The sequence below is a fragment of the Delphinus delphis genome, chromosome 4 (assembly GCF_949987515.2).
Source record: "Delphinus delphis chromosome 4, mDelDel1.2, whole genome shotgun sequence".
Taxonomy (NCBI): domain Eukaryota; kingdom Metazoa; phylum Chordata; class Mammalia; order Artiodactyla; family Delphinidae; genus Delphinus; species Delphinus delphis.
This window is the reverse complement of record NC_082686.1, coordinates 47698824-47719351: the sequence shown is the minus strand read 5'-3', so window position 1 is coordinate 47719351 and position 20528 is coordinate 47698824. Positions and strand designations below refer to the sequence as shown.

The window sequence follows — 20528 nt, the reverse complement described above, 5'->3', positions numbered from 1 at the left end:
ATCTTTAGGATTCTCTCTGTATAGTATCATGTCATCTGCAAACAGTGACAGCTTTACTTCTTTTCCAATTTGGATTCTTTTTATTTCTTTTTCTTCTCTGATTGCTGTGGCTAAAACTTCCAAAACTATATTGAATAACAGTGGTGAGAATGGACAACCTTATCTTGTTCCTGATCTTAGAGGAAATGGTTTCGGTTTTTCACCACTGAGATGATGTTGCCTGTGGGTTTGTCATATACGGCCTTTATTATGTTGAGGAAAGTTCCCTCTATGCCTACTTTCTGGACAGTTTTTATCATAAATGGGTGTTGAATTTTGTCAAAAGCTTTTTCTGCGTCTATTGAGATGATCATATGGTTGTGATCCTTCAATTTGTTAATATGGTGTATCATATTGATTGATTTGCATATATTGAAGAATACTTGCATTCCTGGGATAAACCCGACTTGATCATGGTATATGATCCTTTTAATGTGCTGTTGGATTTTGTTTGCTAGTATTTTGTTGAGGATTTTTGCATCTATGTTCATCAGAGATATTGATCTCTAGTTTTCTTTTTTTTGTGACATCTTTGTTCGGAAGTGTTCCTCCCTCTGCTATATTTTGGAAGAGTTTGAGAAGGATAGGTGTTAGCTCTTCTCTAAATGTTTGATAGAATTCTCCTGTGAAGCCATCTGGTCCTGGGCTTTTGTTTGTTGGAAGATTTTTAATCACAGTCTCAATTTCATTTTTAATCACAGTCTCAATTTCATTTTTAATCACAGTCTCAATGCTTGTGATTGGTCTGTTTATATTTTCTATTTCTTCCTGGTTCAGTCTTGGAAGGTTGTGCTTTTCTAAGAATTTGTCCATTTTTTTCCAGGTTTTCCATTTTCTTGGCATATCGTTGCTTGTAGTAATCTCTCATGATCCTTTGTATTTCTGCAGTGTCAGTTGTTACTTCTCCTTTTTCATTTCTAATTCTATTGATTTGAGTCTTCTCCCTTTTTTTCTTGATGAGTCTGGGTAATGGTTTATCAGTTTTGTTATATCTTCTCAAAGAACCAGCTTTTAGATTTATTGATCTTTGCTATCTTTCCCTTCATTTCTTTTTCATTGATTTCTGGTCTGATCTTTATGTTTTCTTTCCTTCTGCTAACTTTGGGATATTTTTGTTCTTCTTCCTCTAATTGTTTAGGTGTAAGGTTAGGTTGTTTTTTTGAGATGTTGCTTATTTTTTGAGGTAGGATTGTATTGCTATAAACTTCCCTCTTAGAACTGCTTTTGCTGCATCCCGTAGGTTTTGGGTCATCGTGTTTTCATTGTCATTTGTTTCTGGGTACTTTTTGATTTCCTCTTTGATTTTGTCAGTGATCTCTTGGTTATTTAGTAGCGTATTGTTTAGCCTCCATGTGTTTGTGTTTTTTTTCCTGTAATTGATATCTAGTCTCATAGCATTGTGGTCAGAAAAGATACTTGGTACAAATTCAGTTTTCTTAAATTTACCAAGGCTTCATTTGTGACCCAGGATATGATCTATACTGGAGGATATTCCGTGAGCACTAGAGGAGAAAGTGTATTCTGTTGTTTTTGGATGGAATGTCCTATAAATATCAATTAAGTCCATCTTGTTGAATGTGTCATTTAAAGCTTTTGTTTCCTTATTTATTTTCATTTTGGATGATCTGTCCGTTGGTGAAAGTGGGGTGTTAAAATCCGCTGCTGTGATTGTGTTACTGTCGATCTCCCCTTTCATGACTGTTAGCATTTGCCTTATGTATTGAGGTGCTCCTATGTTGGGTACGTAAATCTTTACAATTGTTATATTTTCTTCTTGGATTGATCCCTAGATCATTATGCAGTCTCCTTCTTTGTCTCTTTTAATAGTCTTTATTTTAAAGTCTATTCTGTCTGATACAAGAATTGCTACTCCAACTTTCTTTTGATTTCCATTTGCATGGAATATCTTTTTCCATCCCCTCACTTTCAGTCTGTATGTGTCCCTAGGTCTGAAGTGGGGCTCTTTTAGACAGCATATGTACGGGTCTTGTTTTTGTATCCATTCAGCCAGTCTGTGTCTTTTGGTTGGAGCATTTAATCCACTTACATTTAAGGTAATTATCGATATGTATGTTCCTATTACCATTTTCTTAATTGTTTTGGGTTTGTTATTGTAGGTCTTTTCCTTCTGTTGTGTTTCCTGCCTAGAGAAGTTCCTTTAGCATTTGTTGTAGAGCTGGTTTGGTGGTGCTGAATTCTCTTAAATTTTGCTTATCTGTAAAGGTTTTAATTTCTCCATCGAATCTGAATGAGATCCTTGCTGGGTAGAGTAGTCTTGGTTGTAGGTTCTTCCCTTTCATCACTTTAAATATGTCCTACCACTCCCTTGTGGCTTGCAGAGTTTCTGCTGAAAAGTCAGCTGTTAACCTGATGGGGATTCCCTTGTATGTTATGTATTGCTTTTTCCTTGTTGCTTCTAATATTTTTTCTTTGTATTTAATTTTTGATAGTTTGATTAATATGTGTCTTGGTGTGTTTCTCTTTGGGTTTATCCTTTATGGTACTGTCTGTGCTTCCTGGACTTGATTGTCTATATCCTTTCCCATGTTAGGGAAGTTTTCGACTATAATCTCTTCAAATATTTTCTCAGACCCTTTCTTTTTCCTTCTTCTTCTGGGACCCATATAATTCGAATGTTGGTGCATTTAATGTTGTTCCAGAGGTCTCTAAGACTGTCCTCAATTCTTTTCGTTCTTTTTTCTTTATCCTGCTTCTTGACAGTTATTTCCAACATTTTATCTTCCAGCTCACTTATCCGTTCTTCTGCCTCAGTTATTCTGTTATTGATTCCTTCTAGAGTATTTTTAATTTCAGTAATTGTGTTGTTCATCTCTGTTTGTTTGCTCTTTAGTTCTTCTAGATCCTTGTTAAATGTTTCTTGTATTTTCTCCATTGTGTTTCCAAAATTTTGGATCATCTTTACTGTCGTTACTCTGAATTCTTTTTCAGGTAGGTTGCTTATTTCATCTTCATTTAATTGGTCTTGTAGGTTTTTACCTTGCTCCTTTGTTTGTAACGTATTTTTTATAATTTCCTTTTTTTTTTTTTTTTTTTGATGGGTGGTGCTGTATTTCTGTCTTACTGGCTGTTTAGCCTGAGACATCCAGCACTGGAGTCTGCAGGCAGTTGGATAGAGCTGGGTCTTGGTGCTGAGATGAGGCCCTCTGGGAGGCCTCACTCTGAATGATATTCCCTGGGGTCCTAAGTTCTCTGTTAGTCCAGCAGTTTGGACTTGGAGTTCCCACCACAGCAGCTCATTGCCCAACCTCCAGCCTGGGAACCAAGATTCTGCAAGCTTTGTGGTGCGGTAAAAAAAAGAAAACAGAAAAAAACAAACAAACTGTACAGTATCAAAGAAAATAAAATTAGAAAGATAAAAAATGTATTAGGAAAAATAAAACTATAATTGAACCAACTGCAACAATGTAAAATAAAACCACACCAGAAAAAAGAAAACAGAAAAGGGGAAGGGGGAACAAGCCAAAAGGAGAGATCACTAGCAAAGTATAAAGAATAAAATAAAATTAGAAAAATAAAAAATTTATTAGGGAACATAATAATATAAAAGAATCAACAACAGTGAATCAACAAGGTAAAACAGAACCCCAATCTAAAAGAGGAAAAAGGAAAAAAAAAAAAAGCCTTGGCCGTGGTGGCAGAGTTTAGGTGGGGTGGGACTTAGCAGGGGTGGGGTTTAGGGTGGGGCGGAACCTAGGCAGGTGGGGGGGGTGTCGTTTAAGTGTGGGGTGGAGCCTAGGCGGGGTGACTTTCAAGCATGGGGTGGGGCCTCTGCTTAGGACCTGAATGATCAAGGAAGGGGAGAGGCAGTATGTCCAAAGGAGGGCTTCCGGAGTGTAGAGTTCCAGAGTTTGGAGGTCGGGCCCTGAGTGAGGGTGTGTGGGTGGGGTTTAGGCCCAGCGCGTTGGAGGGGTCTCCGAGTGCAGAGGTAGGGTCCTGGGTGGGGGTGTAGGGTCGGGGCTTGGGTTCTGTGGAGCAGGAGGGAGGCTTTAAGGGCAGAGTATTAGGCCTCGGAGCCCAACAGGCTCCCCGGTGCCTAAGTGGACAGGAAAAGCACTGGCCGTGTTCCCTTCTGTTCTTTCGCACCCCTCTCCCAACCGTCTCCTCAGGGTCTTCCCCCATTGCTACTGGACTCCTAACTTTGGGTAGGTCCCACTGGGTGTAGGAACTCCTCCCCTCCCCCAGCTACCCCTCAGGGGTGCCAGTCCCATAGGTCTGGCCTTTACTTTTGCTCCCCCTTCCCTGCCTCCCATTCCCTCAGGACCCGTGTGGCTGGAGGGGTCCTAGGTGGGCAGAGGATCAGGCCCGGTATCTCTTACTGGGGGCCCAAGGGGGCAGGGGAAACCTGGCTACACTCCCTTTTGATCCTCTGCCCTCCCAGTGGTTCCCCAATTTCCCCTTCGGATGTGGGATCCTTTCCCCTCCCCCAGCCACCCCTCAGGGGCACCAGACCCGTCCCACCTCCACTTCTCCCCCTTCACTCCCCCCACACCCAACATCCTACCCGGTCACTGGGAGTTCCTCCTGTCCCCTTAGTTGACCATGGTTCCCCACTGGTGCCTGGTAGGTACCCTAGGTGTAAGGAGATGTAAATTCCAAATCCTCCTAGTACGCCATCTTGACTCCACCCCCACATGTATGTTTTTGAATCATATTTTGTCCAGGTATATTTCCAGGAGTGGCATTGCTGGATCATATGGTAATTCTATTTTTAGTTTTCTGAGAACCTCCATACTGTTTTCCATAGTGGCTGTATCGATTTACATTCCCACCAGCAGTGTAGGAGAGTTTCCTTTTCTCCACACCCTCTGCAGCATTTGTTATTTGTAGACTTTTTAATGATGGCCATTCTGACTGGTGTGAGGTGGTACCTCGTTGTAGGTTTGATTTTCATTTCTCTATTAGTGATGTTGAGCATCTTTTCATGTGCCTGCTGGCCATCTGTATGTCTTCTTTGGAGAAATGTCTATTAAGGTCTTCTGCCCATTTTTCAGTTGGGTTGTTTGGGTTTTTTTGTTGTTGATTTGTATGAGCTGTTTGTATATTTTGGAGATTAAGTCCTTGTCTGTCTCATCATTTACAAATATTTTCTCCCATTCTGTAGGTTGTCTTTTCTTTTTGGTTATGGTTTCCTTTGCTGTGCAAAAGCTTGTAAGTTTGATTCAGTCCCATTTGTTTAGTTTTGTTTTTATTTCTATTGCCTTGGGAGACTGATCTAAGAAAACATTGGTATAATTTATGTCAGAGATGTTTTGCCTATGCTCTCCTCTAGGAGTTTTATGGTGTCATGTCTTATGTTTTAAGTCTTTAAGGCATTTTGACTTTATTTTTGTGCATGGTATGAGGGTGTGTTCTAACTTCATTGATTTACATGCAGCTCTCCAACTTTCCCAGCACAACTTGCTGAAGAGACTGTCTTTTTCCCATTTTATATTCTTGCCTCTTTTGTCGAAGATTAATTAACCATAGGTGTGTGGGTTTACTTCTGCAACCCAGGAATTCATTAACCTCAGTTTGAAATCTTATCTGCTCAGTCTTTGTTCTTATAATTCCTAGACAGAAAACAAAATGATACATTGGTTGCTGACTACATGCTCAATTAATTGTGAAAGCATGTATATATAAAATTTTATAGAATGTATAGAAGTTAAAATAGGACAAACACACATTATAATTGTATGACGTTTGTATTGAATAGTACACTTGAATAGTACACTTGGGTTTAGGGCTTATATTTAATTAGGAACAAGCCAGAAGGTGACAGGAGCATCTTCATCACTGAAATGAAATTCAGAAAGGCTTTTTTGGTGCAGATTTCTATAAGCAGCTAAAAGAGCAAAGGCCACTGACTAGCTTTTAAAGAAACCAAATACTAGGAACAACTCTTTTGCAGAGGTTTCATGATTGTACATTTCTCCCTCATTATGTTACCTTCAAAACAGGTTTTGGCTTACTTGAGCATCATCTTTTTTTTTTTAATAAATTTATTTATTTTATTTTGGCTGTGTTGGGTCTTTGTTGCTGCGCGGGCTTTCTCTAGTTGCGGCGAGCGGGGGCTACTCTTCATTGCGGTACGAGGGCTTCTCATTGCGGTGGCTTCTCTTGTTGCAGAGCACCAGCTCTAGGCACTTGGGCTTCAGTAGTTGTGGCACGTGGGCTCAGTAGTCGTGGTGCACAGGCTTAGTTGCTCCACGGCATGTGGGATCTTCCTGGACCAGGGCTTGAACCTGTGTCCCCTGCATTCGCAGGAGATTCTCAACCCCTGTGCCACCAGGGAAGCCCTACTTGAGCATCATCTTATCAGCACTAGCATTATTACAAGTCTGTTTGCACTAAAGATTCTGTCTTTTGGTCCCTCTTCTGATGTTTGCTTTACTATATATAGCAAATTTTATTTATACATAGAGAGTTATGTATAGTTACATACAGTTACATAGTATGACTTTTTTCTTTGAACCCTGAAGCTGAGCTTAGATGCTGGCTAACTCTCAGAGTTACAGTTTGATCAGCATGATCTTGTATCCACATAACCAAGCCTTCCATTTCTGCCATGGGATTTGCCTTCAAACAGTTGATTGTAGCTGCTTTCTCTGACCAATCATTTTTAAGGAATGACTGATAACAGTTAACATACCTATCTGAACTTATCCTTCCAAATGAGTATTGTTTTTAAAGTAATTCCCTTAGGATATATTATGATAAATTATGAATAAGTGACATGAATGTACCTGTGAGAATCTGATATTAGAACTTGCACCAAGAGTGGGATTTTCTGTATTCTAGAGTTTATTAGATCTTCTCCTATTGCATATTACTAACAAATTTAATAAAGAGAACAGTTAAGATTTCATATTTATAATATTGCTATGTAAAAACCCCAATAATTAAGATGCAACATTTTAAATAAGTTTAATCCCCAAAACAATAATTTGGTAATGAATGGTTACATGAAGTAAATTTTAATAATTAATAAGCAGTATACTTTTAACTGCTTAGGGTGACAGTTACCTAAATTTAACTGAAGTATCTCTTCACATAGGCATTAACAGATCAACAACAGTTTGGTAAAGCTGATGAAATGTATGATAAATGTATTAATTTGGAACCAGACAATGCCACAACATACGTTCATAAAGGGTATGTATTTTTGTGGGTCTGTTTGTTCCAGTAAGAAACTAAATTTCTTGCATAGTAGTAAGATGGATTTCTTTTGGTCGCTGAGAAAGGGGACTGTGGTAGATAGTGTCAGTGTTAACTGAAAAATTTCTTAGTGCTGTGCATGCTTCACTGTTACTTTTTCTTTTACTTATGTTTCATTATTATACAATAATTAGTAAATATGCTATTTTCACCCTAGCTTAAGTATTTCAGTTCTGAACATCCTGTCAGATGTTAACTTGTATCAAAATAGGAAACATGTAAGATAAGTTTTTCCTGTCCTAGTATACTTGAATTGTCATTTTAAAACTTCACTTAAATTTATACAGAGTAAAACATTAAGCTGTGCAAAATAAGTTAATAATAGAGCCTAGACCATTGGACACTCTTTTCATAATAAGGAATTTAGACTACAAAACCATTATAAATTGAGGGCAAAAAACCAATTTGATGCTGATTCTGTACTGTTTTAGAGTTTGTTTTTCCATGTAAATTAAATTATAAATTCATTGAGAGCCAGTTGATACTGGGCCATGGTCACATCTGACTGCTGTTTTGCATTTGCAGTTTACTTCAGCTTCAGTGGAAGCAAGATCTGGATAGAGGTTTGGAGCTTATCAGCAAGGCTATTGAAATTGACAATAAATGTGATTTTGCATATGAAACCATGGGAACTATTGAAGTACAAAGGTAACTTCTAGAGTCTGTCCTTAGGAAAGTTAGGGCATCTCCATATTTATCTTTTCATTCTTCTCATTATAGACAGGTTATTGTCAATAATCATTAAATTTTTAAGTCTTAACATGTCGTGCCTTTTGAGGCAATATTCCCTTGAAACTATACAACTTTGATTTGCCTTGTTTAATTATTTTTCCTGTTTAAAAGTCACACTTAAAAGTTGTTTAAGTCAGGCATATACATTAGAAAGGGAAACTTGATCTTTCTCCAATACCTGTTGTGTTTTTTCCTCCTTTCACCTGTATTATTTCTCTTGGAGGGAAAACATCTGCAGTGTACTTAGGCAGTGCAGTGTAGCATAAGGATTGGCAGCCACGTTGCCCGAAGACTTAGATCCTGCTACAGCCAAGTGGCTAGGCAAATTGCACCATCACCTCTGAGCCCCCCGAGTTTTCTTTAAAATCAGGGAGTTGGATAAGAACTTTTGGAATTCTTTCATGTAACTTCTTGTTTTCTGTAAATGTTTATCCAGAGTTGCACTTGAGATCCACCATTAATAGGTGATAACTCTTTATGCCATAGAATTTAGTGTAATGTACCATCTTGATACTGGCATTGCCGTCCATTTGAGATCTACTCTAGGCCAGGTACTGAACTCTAGGAGCTTTCCAAATATTATTTCAATTGATTTTTACCCCAGTCTTTATAAAGGTTGAGGTTATATGATCCTCCATTTAATTGAAGAGTGTAGAAACTGATGCCCAGACTGGTTAAAATAACAAGGTTACATGGTAAGCACGTAGAAAGAGGACATGAGCCCATATTTCACTGATGCCGAAAGTAACAGATCTTGCCACCATTGCTTGTCAGGAATTAGTAGGAGTTGTCTTAATAACCTGTCATGCAGTCACTTCTGGGGTCCTCTTTCTGCTCCAGAGTAGGCAGAATATATATAGGCTGATGAAAATTTTTGTGATTCTTTTTATCCATCTATACTGACAGTTGCATATAAATATTAAATTATTTCTTAATTGCCAGTTTGTTAATGTGTATAAAATATTCTCATACTAGAATATGATGGGGTAATAGTTCTTAATCTTTTGAGCAAAGCTGTGGATTTTTCCTAAAATAATGCACATACAAAAACTCTTTGCAGATAAGTTGTTCCTAGAGCCTGGGTTAAGGACCCCTGATTTATGGGGTTTGATGAATTTTGTTTGTGTGTTAATTGTACTTTAAGAAATCCATTCTGAATCCTGCTTTACAAATAGATAAGTGAATGTGAATGAATGAAATTGCTGATTATCCTAGGATTTAGCAAATCTGCAGTCTACCTAATATCTGAACATGAACTCTCAAAGTTATTTTCTTTTTAATTAAGTCGGTTATGTACTGTATCAATATATGTAGTAGGAGATTGAGTACAGTCTCCCCAGAGGTACATTGTACTTCTTAGATTCTAACTGGCATATATATAGTGGGGACTTAATACAGTATTTATTTTAAGATTACATGCATGTATGCATATATACATAGCCAGTACTAGTTACCTTAAAATAGCTCTTGGTTCTTGGCAAGTATATAGAGCCTGATCACAGTTAGAGTGTAAGAGATAAATTATATATTTTTTGACCAAGCATATTCATCCATTTATTCAAAAAATGGATACTAGCTACCAAGCATTGTACTAGGTTCTAGGAATTGAAAGGTGTCCCGTAAGGATCTGGTAAGACTGTGGTGTAAACAAATATCAATATATATTCATCTGACTGTGCATAGAATGACAATAGAATCATGGGAACAGTGGGGAGGGAGCGACCAATTCCTCTAGCGTGGGAAGGGGAGAGTATTTTTCATGAGGATATTGTATTTGAACTGGGCCTTAGAAAGGTGAGGATTTGGCTAGAATCAGGCAGAGAAGCAGTAAATAATCTGAGCATTATGAGCATGAGTGAACTCAGGGAGACCCGTGTGTATGGAGTAGAGTGTTGGGTAAGGGATGTGCTGGTGGGGCTCACACAGATCTGTGAAGGTAAGGCCCCTGAATACCTGTAATGTTCTCTGAGGCTATGTCACTGCTTTCTAAAGGAGCCTCATGGTGGAGTAGAAACAAGCAGAATTTAGGAACCAGATATGATTATGATTTTAAATAAGTCATTTAGTTTCTCTAGTCTCACTGTTCTTATCTGTAAACAAAGACCACAAACAAAGACCACAAGTAGCATAATATAAGCATATAGTATTTGTAATAGTAGCTAACATTCATTGAGTGTTTTCTATATGCTAGGCATTATTTTGTTATAAAGAAGCATTTTATTAGAATCATAGTTGAAACTTAAAGGTCAGGCTCCCTGTAGCTTCACTTATAAACTTCATTGCATTCTGTGAAGTGCTTGTTGAATCTGAAACATTTAAAATTGTTGTTGTTTTAGAGGAAACATGGAGAAAGCCATTGACATGTTCAACAAAGCTATTAACCTGGCCAAATCAGAAATGGAGATGGCTCATCTATACTCACTCTGTGATGCTGCCCATGCCCAGACAGAAGTTGCAAAGAAATATGGATTAAAACCACCGACATTATAAAATACGGGGGAAGGAAAATGACCCTCTTTTTAGGAGTTTACCCCCTCTTCAACTGAACCCTAAAGACACTGTCGTGAACTGCGTTGAATGGTGGAGCTTAGTATTTCTGTCTGTGCTGTTGTCATTTGTTACATCTGTTTCATTTTTAGGTGTTGTGGGAGTGCCTGTTGAAGAAAGTTTGCAGTGTTGCAGCTTTTATGCCCTGTGCAACAAAAGCTTAGAACCTGTTAAAGGGATATTAAAATGAAGTTGCAAAGAGTACAAATGATAATTGGCCATGCAAATAAAAATTTTGATTTGTTGATCTGACTTTTTTTTTTGAGGGGGGTGGGAGGGTGACTGTGTTCTGGATGATCTTGTCTTTGTGTGTGCGTGCGTGTGTGTGTGTATAATATATGAGTATTTTGCAGTTTTACAGCATGTTGGTTTTTAAATTAACATAGTAAGTGCTGTAAAATAAGATTCTTTTAGATTTGATTAATCCCTTTTAGTTAATTTTTTTTTGAAGGAAACAGCTTAAGTGGGGATTTCGTTTTTACGACAGCAAAATTGAGACCCTTTTAACCACCGTCAGCATGCACAATGCCTCTGATTCTGCAGAACGTTAGATGCAGTGGCGACGCTTAAACCTTTGACCCCCTTCAACTATAATGGATAATGTACATCGTTCTTAAAGTCTACAGCAGCTGGTTTTCATAGAGTAAATTATGCAGAAGCAAGATATTCTAATTGATATATGTGCTAGAAGACTGAGAATTAATGGGAGAGCAGACCAGGCAAGAGGTAAGATGAAATGAAAATGTATTTATAATTGCCCATGGCTATTTTCTACAATAGGTATTACTATTTAACAGTGTACTTTTTAAAGAAAATGCAGGTTGGTTGTGTATGTAAAGACAAAGTAAGTGTGATAAGTAGTTAATTAGCTTAAAATTTCTAGTGAAGAAAATGTGGCCTAACAGTTCAAAAAGGATGAAAGTCGGGCTTCCCTGGTGGCGCAGTGGTTGAGAGTCTGCCTTGCCGATGCAGGAGACGCGGGTTCATGACCCCGTCTGGGAAGATCCCACGTGCCGCGGAGCAGCTGGGCCTGTGAGCCATGGCCGCTGAGCCTGCGCTTCCGGAGCCTGTGCTCCGCAACGGGAGAGGCCCCAACAGTGAGAGGCCCGTGTACCACAAAAAAAAAAAAAAAGAAAAAGGAAAAAAAAAGGATGAAAGTCTTAGATCCAGAAGCATAATATTTCCTGAAGTGACAAGTTTAATGCTTCTTAACTATGGCTACATGTACTTAAGGGATTTTGAGCCAGTATTTTCAAAGATGCTGAGGACACGTGGAGTGCATTTTAGTTTTGAACTAACCTTGGTCTCTAAGGCCCGGCTGACTGACCGTGTCCACACTACACTAAGGTTTCTGACAGCAGATTTTTATTTTGTTTTGTTCATTTTACCTTTACCTCACCCTCTTACTTAGAAATCACTTTGTGTTTTTTCCAATTGTTACTTTTATAGATCATCCTTTTGCTTATATGCTGGATTTTTCTGGTGGGGGTGGAGAGGTGTTCTTAAAGAGTCTCTTGTTTTGAGATATTCAGGGTGGGGAGAGGTTTACTTAAGTCTGAGTATAATAAAAAGAGCAAGCCTTCAGTTGTACTTTTCTGGAAATGGAATCTAATTAGAGTTTACATTGTTGGGAGTAAATGAGCATTTTACCCCTCTTTAAAAGGGTGCTTTATCCTATTGAAACCAAAAGGTTTTGTCAAAATGCTGTCTTTTTAGAAGCTACTAGAAATGACTCCCTTCCAAAGTCAGAGTCTGGAAAATATTGAAGGGGCAATAATTGGTGGGGGGCAGTTAACATAATTTAAGATGGTTTGGATAATGGAATGTTTGAGAGCTCTGCATTTTAGTTTTTAAATTATGCACCTACTATAAGCCCCGAATACAGAAATGTTCTGTATCTCTGAATAACCTCTGACTTTAAAAAGAAGTTTTTATTTGCATGGCTGTATTTACATTAACACTGATATTTTCTTCTCTCTTCTCGCTTCCTATCCCTTGGGGTTCAGTAGAAAACACACCAAGGAAACTGAAGCATGTACCATTCAGTACTAACATTCCACATCCTCATGGACTATTGCCTGTTCTGAAAAATATTTGAAACTGCACTGAAAGCTGCATCTGTCTGTGTCTTTTCTATTGTAAATGATCTCACGTGTAAATTCACCAAATAAATATTACATTCAAGCTTTTCAATCTATTCTTTAAATAGAAAGATAGGTATTCATTTACCATAGTATTGGGTAAATTCATTATCATTCTCTTTGTGGGCTCAAACTAACTTTGAAAAAAGGGACATACTGGACACGTTAGTATCTGAAGCACAGTAAGTTTTCGGTATTAAAGATGGAGTTTCCCCATCCTTCCTCCTGGTGAAGCAAAGCTCTAAGAACTGCTAGTAGAGCCATTTACTTTATTCCTACCTATACCTTACCCATACTTGCACAACAGCCTGGAAGGTTACCAATCAGACCTGAGGCCTGTGACTAAGTTTATACTCAAAACTGGTTTCACCAGTGAGTTTTGATCAGTTTTCAACCACTTGGAGCCTTTAAGAGAGGATACCTGAAAATATCTACCACCGTTGAGTATTTGTGGTACGAATAGGGAATACATCTCAAAGCAATAGTAAGCAGCTTTGGCTTTAAAACACAATTCAGATAGAACTTTCTGCCCTGTGGAGACTCAAATGGTAGTTTAAATAGTCCTTTTTCCCAGGAGAGCTCAACTAATTGTCATCTTCTTAAGGCTGTTTATAAACAGGAAGACTATATAATTTACCCAAGAAATTTTTGAGCATAAAGTAATAATTACTCAAGACTGTCCTGGGTAAGTTGGGTTGTATGGTCTTTGTATTTATAAAGAAATAATATGGGAGTGGTGATGGGAGGGGTAATAATTAATCAAGCCTACCTTTAGTTCTCTGCAAAACTGATTGGCAAACAAAGTGACAAGAATTTTAACTTGATCTATTTATAAGCCTTAACACACTGCAATAGAATGAATAATGGTCCTCCAAAAGATATCCAAATCTTGATCCCTGGAACCTGTGAATGTTACCTATTTATGTGGCAAAAATGGACTTTGCAGGTGTTATTCAGTTAAGAATCTTGAGATGGGGAAAATATCCTGGGTTATCTAGGTAGACCCCAAATATAATTACAAATGTCCTTGTAAAAGGGAGATTTCAGGAGAAGAGAAGACAGTGCGACAACAGGCAGAGATCAGAGTGATGTGGCCACAAGCCAAGGAATGCTGGCAGCCACCAGAAGCTGGAAAGGCAAGAAATGGATTCTGCCCTAGAGCAGAGCTCGGCCCTGCTGACACCTTGATTTCGGCCCAGTGCAACTGACTTCGGACTTCTGGCCTTCAGAACTATGAGAGTGAGTTCCTGTTGTTTTAGCCACTAAATACATGGCGGTTTGTTACAACAGCCACAGGAAACTAATACTCCTTCGGTTATTGTATACAACACAGCTTACAGTTTAAAGGAATTATTTTGAGTATCGCGGAGTTCAGCATGACTTCACATGCACTTAAGTTTTGGCCAAAGGTGTTTTAGGCCCAGAGTGGAGGTTTAGTCAAGAGCTGGAGCATCTGTGATGTAAAATACATATGAGCGTGGTATAATCACCAGGCCAAAAGCCTGCTCTTCATGAGGTAAAAATGTTGAGATGCCTCTGCTGATACCTAGAAGAAACATCAGAAGTAAGATGCTCTTTCCAGGTGTTTTGAAACTCTTAAAATTAGGCAGTATGAAAACTACAGTCTGGTTTATTTCAAGCAGAAGGTGCATAAATTCTGTTGGGGGTTGAGAGCTAATATTAGACTCTTCTAGATGGCCTACATGCTAGAAGAGATTAAAGAGCCTGCTGATCACTGGGACAGGAATGGTGCTAACCAAAGGAGGGGAGGAAGTTCAAGGTGGGAGGAGGCTGCGGGCCGACATGACAGCTACCGTTAGAGCCCAGAGACACGTGGTTCAATTTCTCCAGCATTTTTTCTAGCACTGGAATATACCATGACTCTGCAAGTGCTGTCCTAGAGGCCATGAGAGGGTTTGGCAGACAGGGCTTCTAGAGCAAATAGAAGGGAGGAAGACCATGACTGAAACAGACTCCTGGACACCATTTTGGGGGCTGGAAAGTTTAAAGCAAGGGGGGACCAGATTGAGCAGGTGGGATTCTCTGCACAGATGACCCATAGTCTAAATTTCAGTGAACTGCTATATTAAGCAAATTTTACCCAATTTTATTTCTCAGAATATCTACAAGAACACTGAAGGGTCTAAGATTTTACCCTTCTTCAAACAACCGTTTCATGAAGGCTAGAAGATGTGAGATCCTGGGTCAGAGACAATGGATTTAATTACTTAGAGCACGGTAAGCAACATGAGCTTCATGTTTGCTTTGCACTCCACATCCCATGGAGGTAACCTGGAATAATCTAGGTGGAGGCTGCACATGGAGTGGGTTTGTATCACAGCTGAGGAACTCTGAGTTTAGGAAACCCAGATCTTAATGAGCTGGCCACACGCAAACCTGCCTAACTTTTGCATCAGAGGGAAACATTTTTATTGTACTGGTTAGTAAAGAGACCATCTGTCTTCTAAAGCTGTTCACTTTATACAAACATCTTTGAAATACCAGTCTGGAATAAAAGCTCTCAGTGCCTTTATTTGCAAGACATGCAGAAACTAGAGAGACCTATGGAGAATGGACTACCCATCTCTACATGTTCTTAGCTCTTACTAATTCATCTCGAGCTTAATCTTTCATGAGTTTAGAAGATTACAGTGTCTATTTTGGACCACAGCATAGTGCAGAGAAAAGTCTTATTGGTCTGAGGATCAGTTGACCTTTGTTCTAACTAACACAGCTTTCCACTGGCTGTGTGATCTTAAGTAAATGAAGTTCCCATCCAGCTCTAAATTACATGAAGCTATACCATGTCCTAGATCTCCCCAGATTAGAATCCCTTAGGGTAAGGGAACCATTCCAGAATATACAGAAGTTATTTAACCAGAAAACTGGCACATGTACAAGTACAAACTGTAGGAATGAATTCACTGCAACTCAGCATTTACTGAGCACATATTCATTGGGTGGCTCAAGGAGCTCCAAAACTAGGATGAGTTTCAGTGCCATGAAGTTATATACACTGTGGTATGGAAATACATGACAGTAATAAATTCTGCTAGGCCTTGAGTAATAATTAGGATTTAGGTAAGGAGCTTTCTAGAAGATGGGGACATCACAAAACAACACACACAAAAACTAAGTTAAGGGACATTATGAGTCTGAGCTGAAAATAAGCCATCCAAGTTAGATTCCAGCAAGATGAAGCTGTTTTCTTTAAACTGGTTAGGAGACACCAATAGTGGAACTACCTGTGTGAGGATTATCAGCATATACTTAAGACCATGCATGTAGGTGAGATTACATCAGGACAAAAAGGACTAAAAACATCAACATCTAAGGGACAAAGTTGGCAATGAAAAAGTGGTCAGAGAGATAGTAAGACCTAAGACCAAGGTCACATTGATGGTCTTGCATTTCAAGAGGCCAAATGGACAGGTCTGCAAATAGATCATTAGTAGTCTTTGCCAGAGAAGTGTAACTAGAATGATGAGGGGAGAATCTGTCTAAAAGGGTCTGTAAAGTAACTGAAAAACAAGAATTAACTGGTGAGTAGAAATGACTCCTTTAAGAAACTGGGTGAAAAGAAAAGTTTTTTACAGGATGGCATGGTTTTTGTTTTGAGGGAGAAAATTTCAGAATGATCCTACAGACACAATAGTAGTTAGAATAGTTGCACACAAAGAAATACATTTATAGGGTTTAAAATATTTCAAGAAAAGCTAGGATCACAAACTGCACCTTTACCACCATGCTCCATTCTTCCAGATTCTTATTCATTTGGTGAATTATGAACCAGCTACCAAGGAATCATTGAACAAGAGGTAATGTCCTTGTATGTATGTGTTTTTAGTAATTTGTAGATCTGGGGCTTAATTTTTTACTTCCTGATTTTAACAAGACCGTTTTTTTTCCCTAAAGTGAAGTCTCTTCAACAGCTATATTTTTAATTACCCTCCAGTCTTCACTCAAGAAGAAATAGACCTGAATGAAGATAATAATTTGACAAGAAACTCTTGACACAAAGGTGTTCATAAGGCATAAAGGAGAAAAGCCCATATTAAGCCTGCCACCCTGGCAATATATTTGGTGAGTGCAGACATCACAGAACACATTTTTTCCCTTTCCATCACCTGGCTTTATCAAACCCATTCACCACCAAAACCTATACAGCAGTGCTTAAGGAGCAGCATAAAAAACTTAAAACTAGTGCCAGTGGAGCAGAACATTTGCCCAGAAACCTAAACTTTTAAGAAACAGTAGCTGATAATGTTCTAAATTTGATGAGAACTTAAACCCAAGGATGCAAGACTCTCACAGAACCCCAAGCATAAGACACATGAAGAAAACTACACTAAAGCACATCCTATAATCAAATTTTGTAAAATCAGTGATGAGAAAAATCTTAAGAGCAGAAAGAGAAAAAAAAGACATTACAAGAGGAACAACAGGTACAAATGACAGTACACTTCACCTCTGAGAAAGTAAGCCAGAAGACATTAGAGCAAAATACTTTAATTATTCAAAGGAAAAAAAAAAAAAGGTGAGCCTAGAATTTTATAATCAATAAAAATATATTTTTTAAAATGAAAGCAAAATAAAACTTTTTTTCAGATATACAAAAGCTGAAAGAATTAATCACCAGCAGATCTACAGTACCAGAAATGTAAAAGGATGTCCCTCAAGCAGAAGGAAAATGGATCTACTCTAATGAAGAGTACTAGAGATGATAATGTGTTGGTAAACATAAAAGACACCTACCTACTTTTAACATCTCTTTAGAAGATTACTGGCTGTTTAAAACAAAATCAGCAATGTGTTGTGGGGTTTATATATATGTTGAAGTACAAAATATGACAATAAAAAAGGAGTGAAATTAAGTATACTGCTGTAAGATCCATACATATCAAGTGTTATACAACTTGAAGGTAGACTGACATGTTAAGGATGCATACTACAAACCCTAAAGGAACAATTAAAATAACACCACAAAGAATTATCATTTATAATCCAACAGAGGAGACAAAGTGAATCAAAGAATGATATTCAGTTAATCTAAGAAGAAGAAGACAAGGAAAAAGGGAACAAAGAATAAGATAAATACAAAATTTTAAAATGGTAGATTTAAATGCAACCATATCAATAATCACATTAAATATAAATGGTCAAAAAACCCCAATTAAAAGGCAGAGATTACCAAACGATTAAAAAAATGTATGATCCACCTGTATGGTGCCTAAAAGAAACCCACTTTAAATATGAAGACACAAGTAAGTTAAAATTAAAAGAACTGATGGAAAAAGAGGTATCGTGATAATACTAATCAAAAGAAAGTTGGACTGGCATTACTATCAGACAGAGTCCCTTTAGAGCAAAAAAAATAGATAAAGTGTTATTTCATAATGAAAAAAGGGCCAGTTCATCAAGATGACACAGCAGCCCTAAATATGCACTAATAAGAGAGCTTCAACATACCTGAAGCAAAAAATGAGAGAACTGTAATGAGAAACAGACAAATCCATAATTATACTCAGATATCAACACCCCTCTAATAACTGATAGAAAAATTAGAAAATGACTACAGATATAGAACACTTAAAAACACTATCACCCAATATGACTTAATTGATATTTACAGAACACTCTACCCATAACAGCAGAATACACATTCTTTTCAACTGCACATAGAACATTTACTAAGAGCATATTCTGGGCCATAAAATATCTCATTAAACAAATTTAAAAGTATTCAAATTATACAGGTGTGTTATCTGGCCACAATGGAATCAAATTATAAATAACAGAAAGATTTGGAAAATCCCCAAATATTCTGAAATTAACATAAATAATAACCCTTGGATAAAGACGATGTTAAAAGGAAAATAAGACAATATTTTAAACTACATGAAAATGAAAATACATCAAAGACTGGGGATGCAACTAAAGCAATCCTTAGAGGGAAATTTATAGCATTAAACAACTTTATAAGAAAGGAGGAAAGGTCTTCAATGACCCTAAGCACCCAGTTTAAGAAACTAGAAAAATAAGAGCAAATGAAACCCAAAGTAAACAGAAGAAAGAAAATAAGAGCAGAAATAAGCAAAACCAAATCTGAAAAACAGATAAGTCAATGGGACCAAAAGCTGGTTCTATTGAAAGATCAACAAAATTGATAAATGACCAGAATAATCAAAATTAAGAGACAAGATACAAATTACCACATAGTTCTCAGTCCATTGAAGAGAAAGAAATACATCCTAAGTCATTCTGAGGCCAGCAGACCCTGATTCCTAAACTAGACACAGGTATTACAAGGAAAGAAAATTCTTAAAATGTAAGCAAATCAAACCCAGCAATTTATTTATTTTTTTAAACAAAGCAGAGGGTTTGGGGTTTTTTTAAAAATTTATTTTTGGCTGTGTTGGGTCTTCGTTGCTGCTCTAGTTGCAGCGAGCAGGGGCCACTCCTCGTTGCAGTGCACAGGCTTCTCATTCAGGTGGCTTCCCCTGTTGCGGAGCATGGGCTCTAGGCACACGGGCTTCAGTAGTTGTGGCACGTGGGCTTCAGCGTGCAGGCTCAGTAGCTGTAGCGCACAGGCCCAGTTGCTCCGTGGCATGTGGGATCTTCCCAGATCAGGGCTTGAACCCGTGTCCCCTGCATCGGCAGGTGGATTCTTAACCACTATGCCACCAGGGAAGCCCAAGCAATATATTTTAAAAGAAACTTAATATATTATGGTCAAGTAAAATTTATCCCAGGAATGTAAGTTTGGTTTATCATTCCAAAATCAGTATAATTCACAATATATAAACATAGACTAAAGAAGAAAAAAGATAAGTTTGTCTCAATAAGGCAGAAAAGACATCTGGAAAAAAAATCCAACATCCTTTCCAGATAAAAACTCTCAGCACACTAGGAATAGAAGGGAATTTCCCCAACCTCATTGAAGGCATCTTTGAAAGACTTAAGTGCTTTCTTGTAAGATCAGGACCAACACAAATATGTTCACTCACTAGTCTATTCAGAACTGTACTAGAGGTTCTAGCCAGTGCCATAGGCCAGAATAAATAAATAAGTTAATAAAAGAACCAGATTGGAAAGGAAGAAGCTTATTTTGTAAACTGTATTTGCAGACATGATCATCTATGTGAAAAATCATATGGAATACACATATAAAAAGCTGCTAGAGTGAATTTAGCAAGGTTTCAGGATAAAAGACCATATACAGAAATAAATTATATTTTATACACTAGCAATGAAAAACTAGAAATGTTTCCAAAACAATACTGCAGCATCAAAACAATTGCAGTCTTCAGGGATAAAATGGACAAAAGTTTGGCATTACCTTTATACTGGAACTAACAAACGCTGCTGAGAGAAATTAAGGAAGGCCTAAATAACTGAGATATCTCATGTTCCTGAGTCAGTGATTCAGTATGGATAAGACTTCAACTTTCCACCAAACTGTTCTATAGATTCAATGCAATCCCAGTGAAAACCCCGACAGGCTTTTTTTCTGGGGAAATTTACAACCTGATTCTGAAGTTTGTATGGAAATACAAAGGACTTAGTTTAAACCATTTTGAAAAATAAGTTGGAGGACTAATACTATCTGACTTAAAGACTTACTATAAATTTACAGGGCTTTCCTGGTGGCACAGTTGTTGAGAGTCCCCCTGCCAGTGCAGGGTACACAGGTTTGGGCCCTGGTCCGGGAAGATCCCACATACTGTGGAGCAACTGGGCCCGCGAGCCACAACTACTGGGGCCCATGTGCCTGGAGCCAGTGCTCTGCAGCGGGAGGGGCCGCCACAGTGAGAAGCCCATGCACCACAACTAGAGAAAGGCCCACGTGCA

General features: G+C 38.1%; 1 protein-coding gene across 8 annotated transcripts in view; it reads left to right on the top strand.

The window, feature by feature from the left end:
* TOMM70 (translocase of outer mitochondrial membrane 70) overlaps positions 1–20528 on the top strand; it is a 54635-nt gene extending 34107 nt beyond the window's left edge. Inside the window, exons 10-14 of one of the 8 annotated variants that reach the window (XR_009519239.1) lie at positions 7097–7194; positions 7783–7905; positions 10326–14915; positions 16440–16495; positions 16593–20528. Coding sequence is in view for 1 of the 8 variants with exons in the window: in XM_060010545.1 (XP_059866528.1) it covers positions 7097–7194; positions 7783–7905; positions 10326–10479 (375 nt within the window). In the remaining 7 variants the exon portion in view is untranslated. Of the gene's footprint in view, positions 1–7096; positions 7195–7782; positions 7906–10325 lie in introns of all 8 variants that reach the window. The other 7 variants (XR_009519240.1, XR_009519241.1, XR_009519236.1 and 4 more) reach the window with 7 other exon arrangements.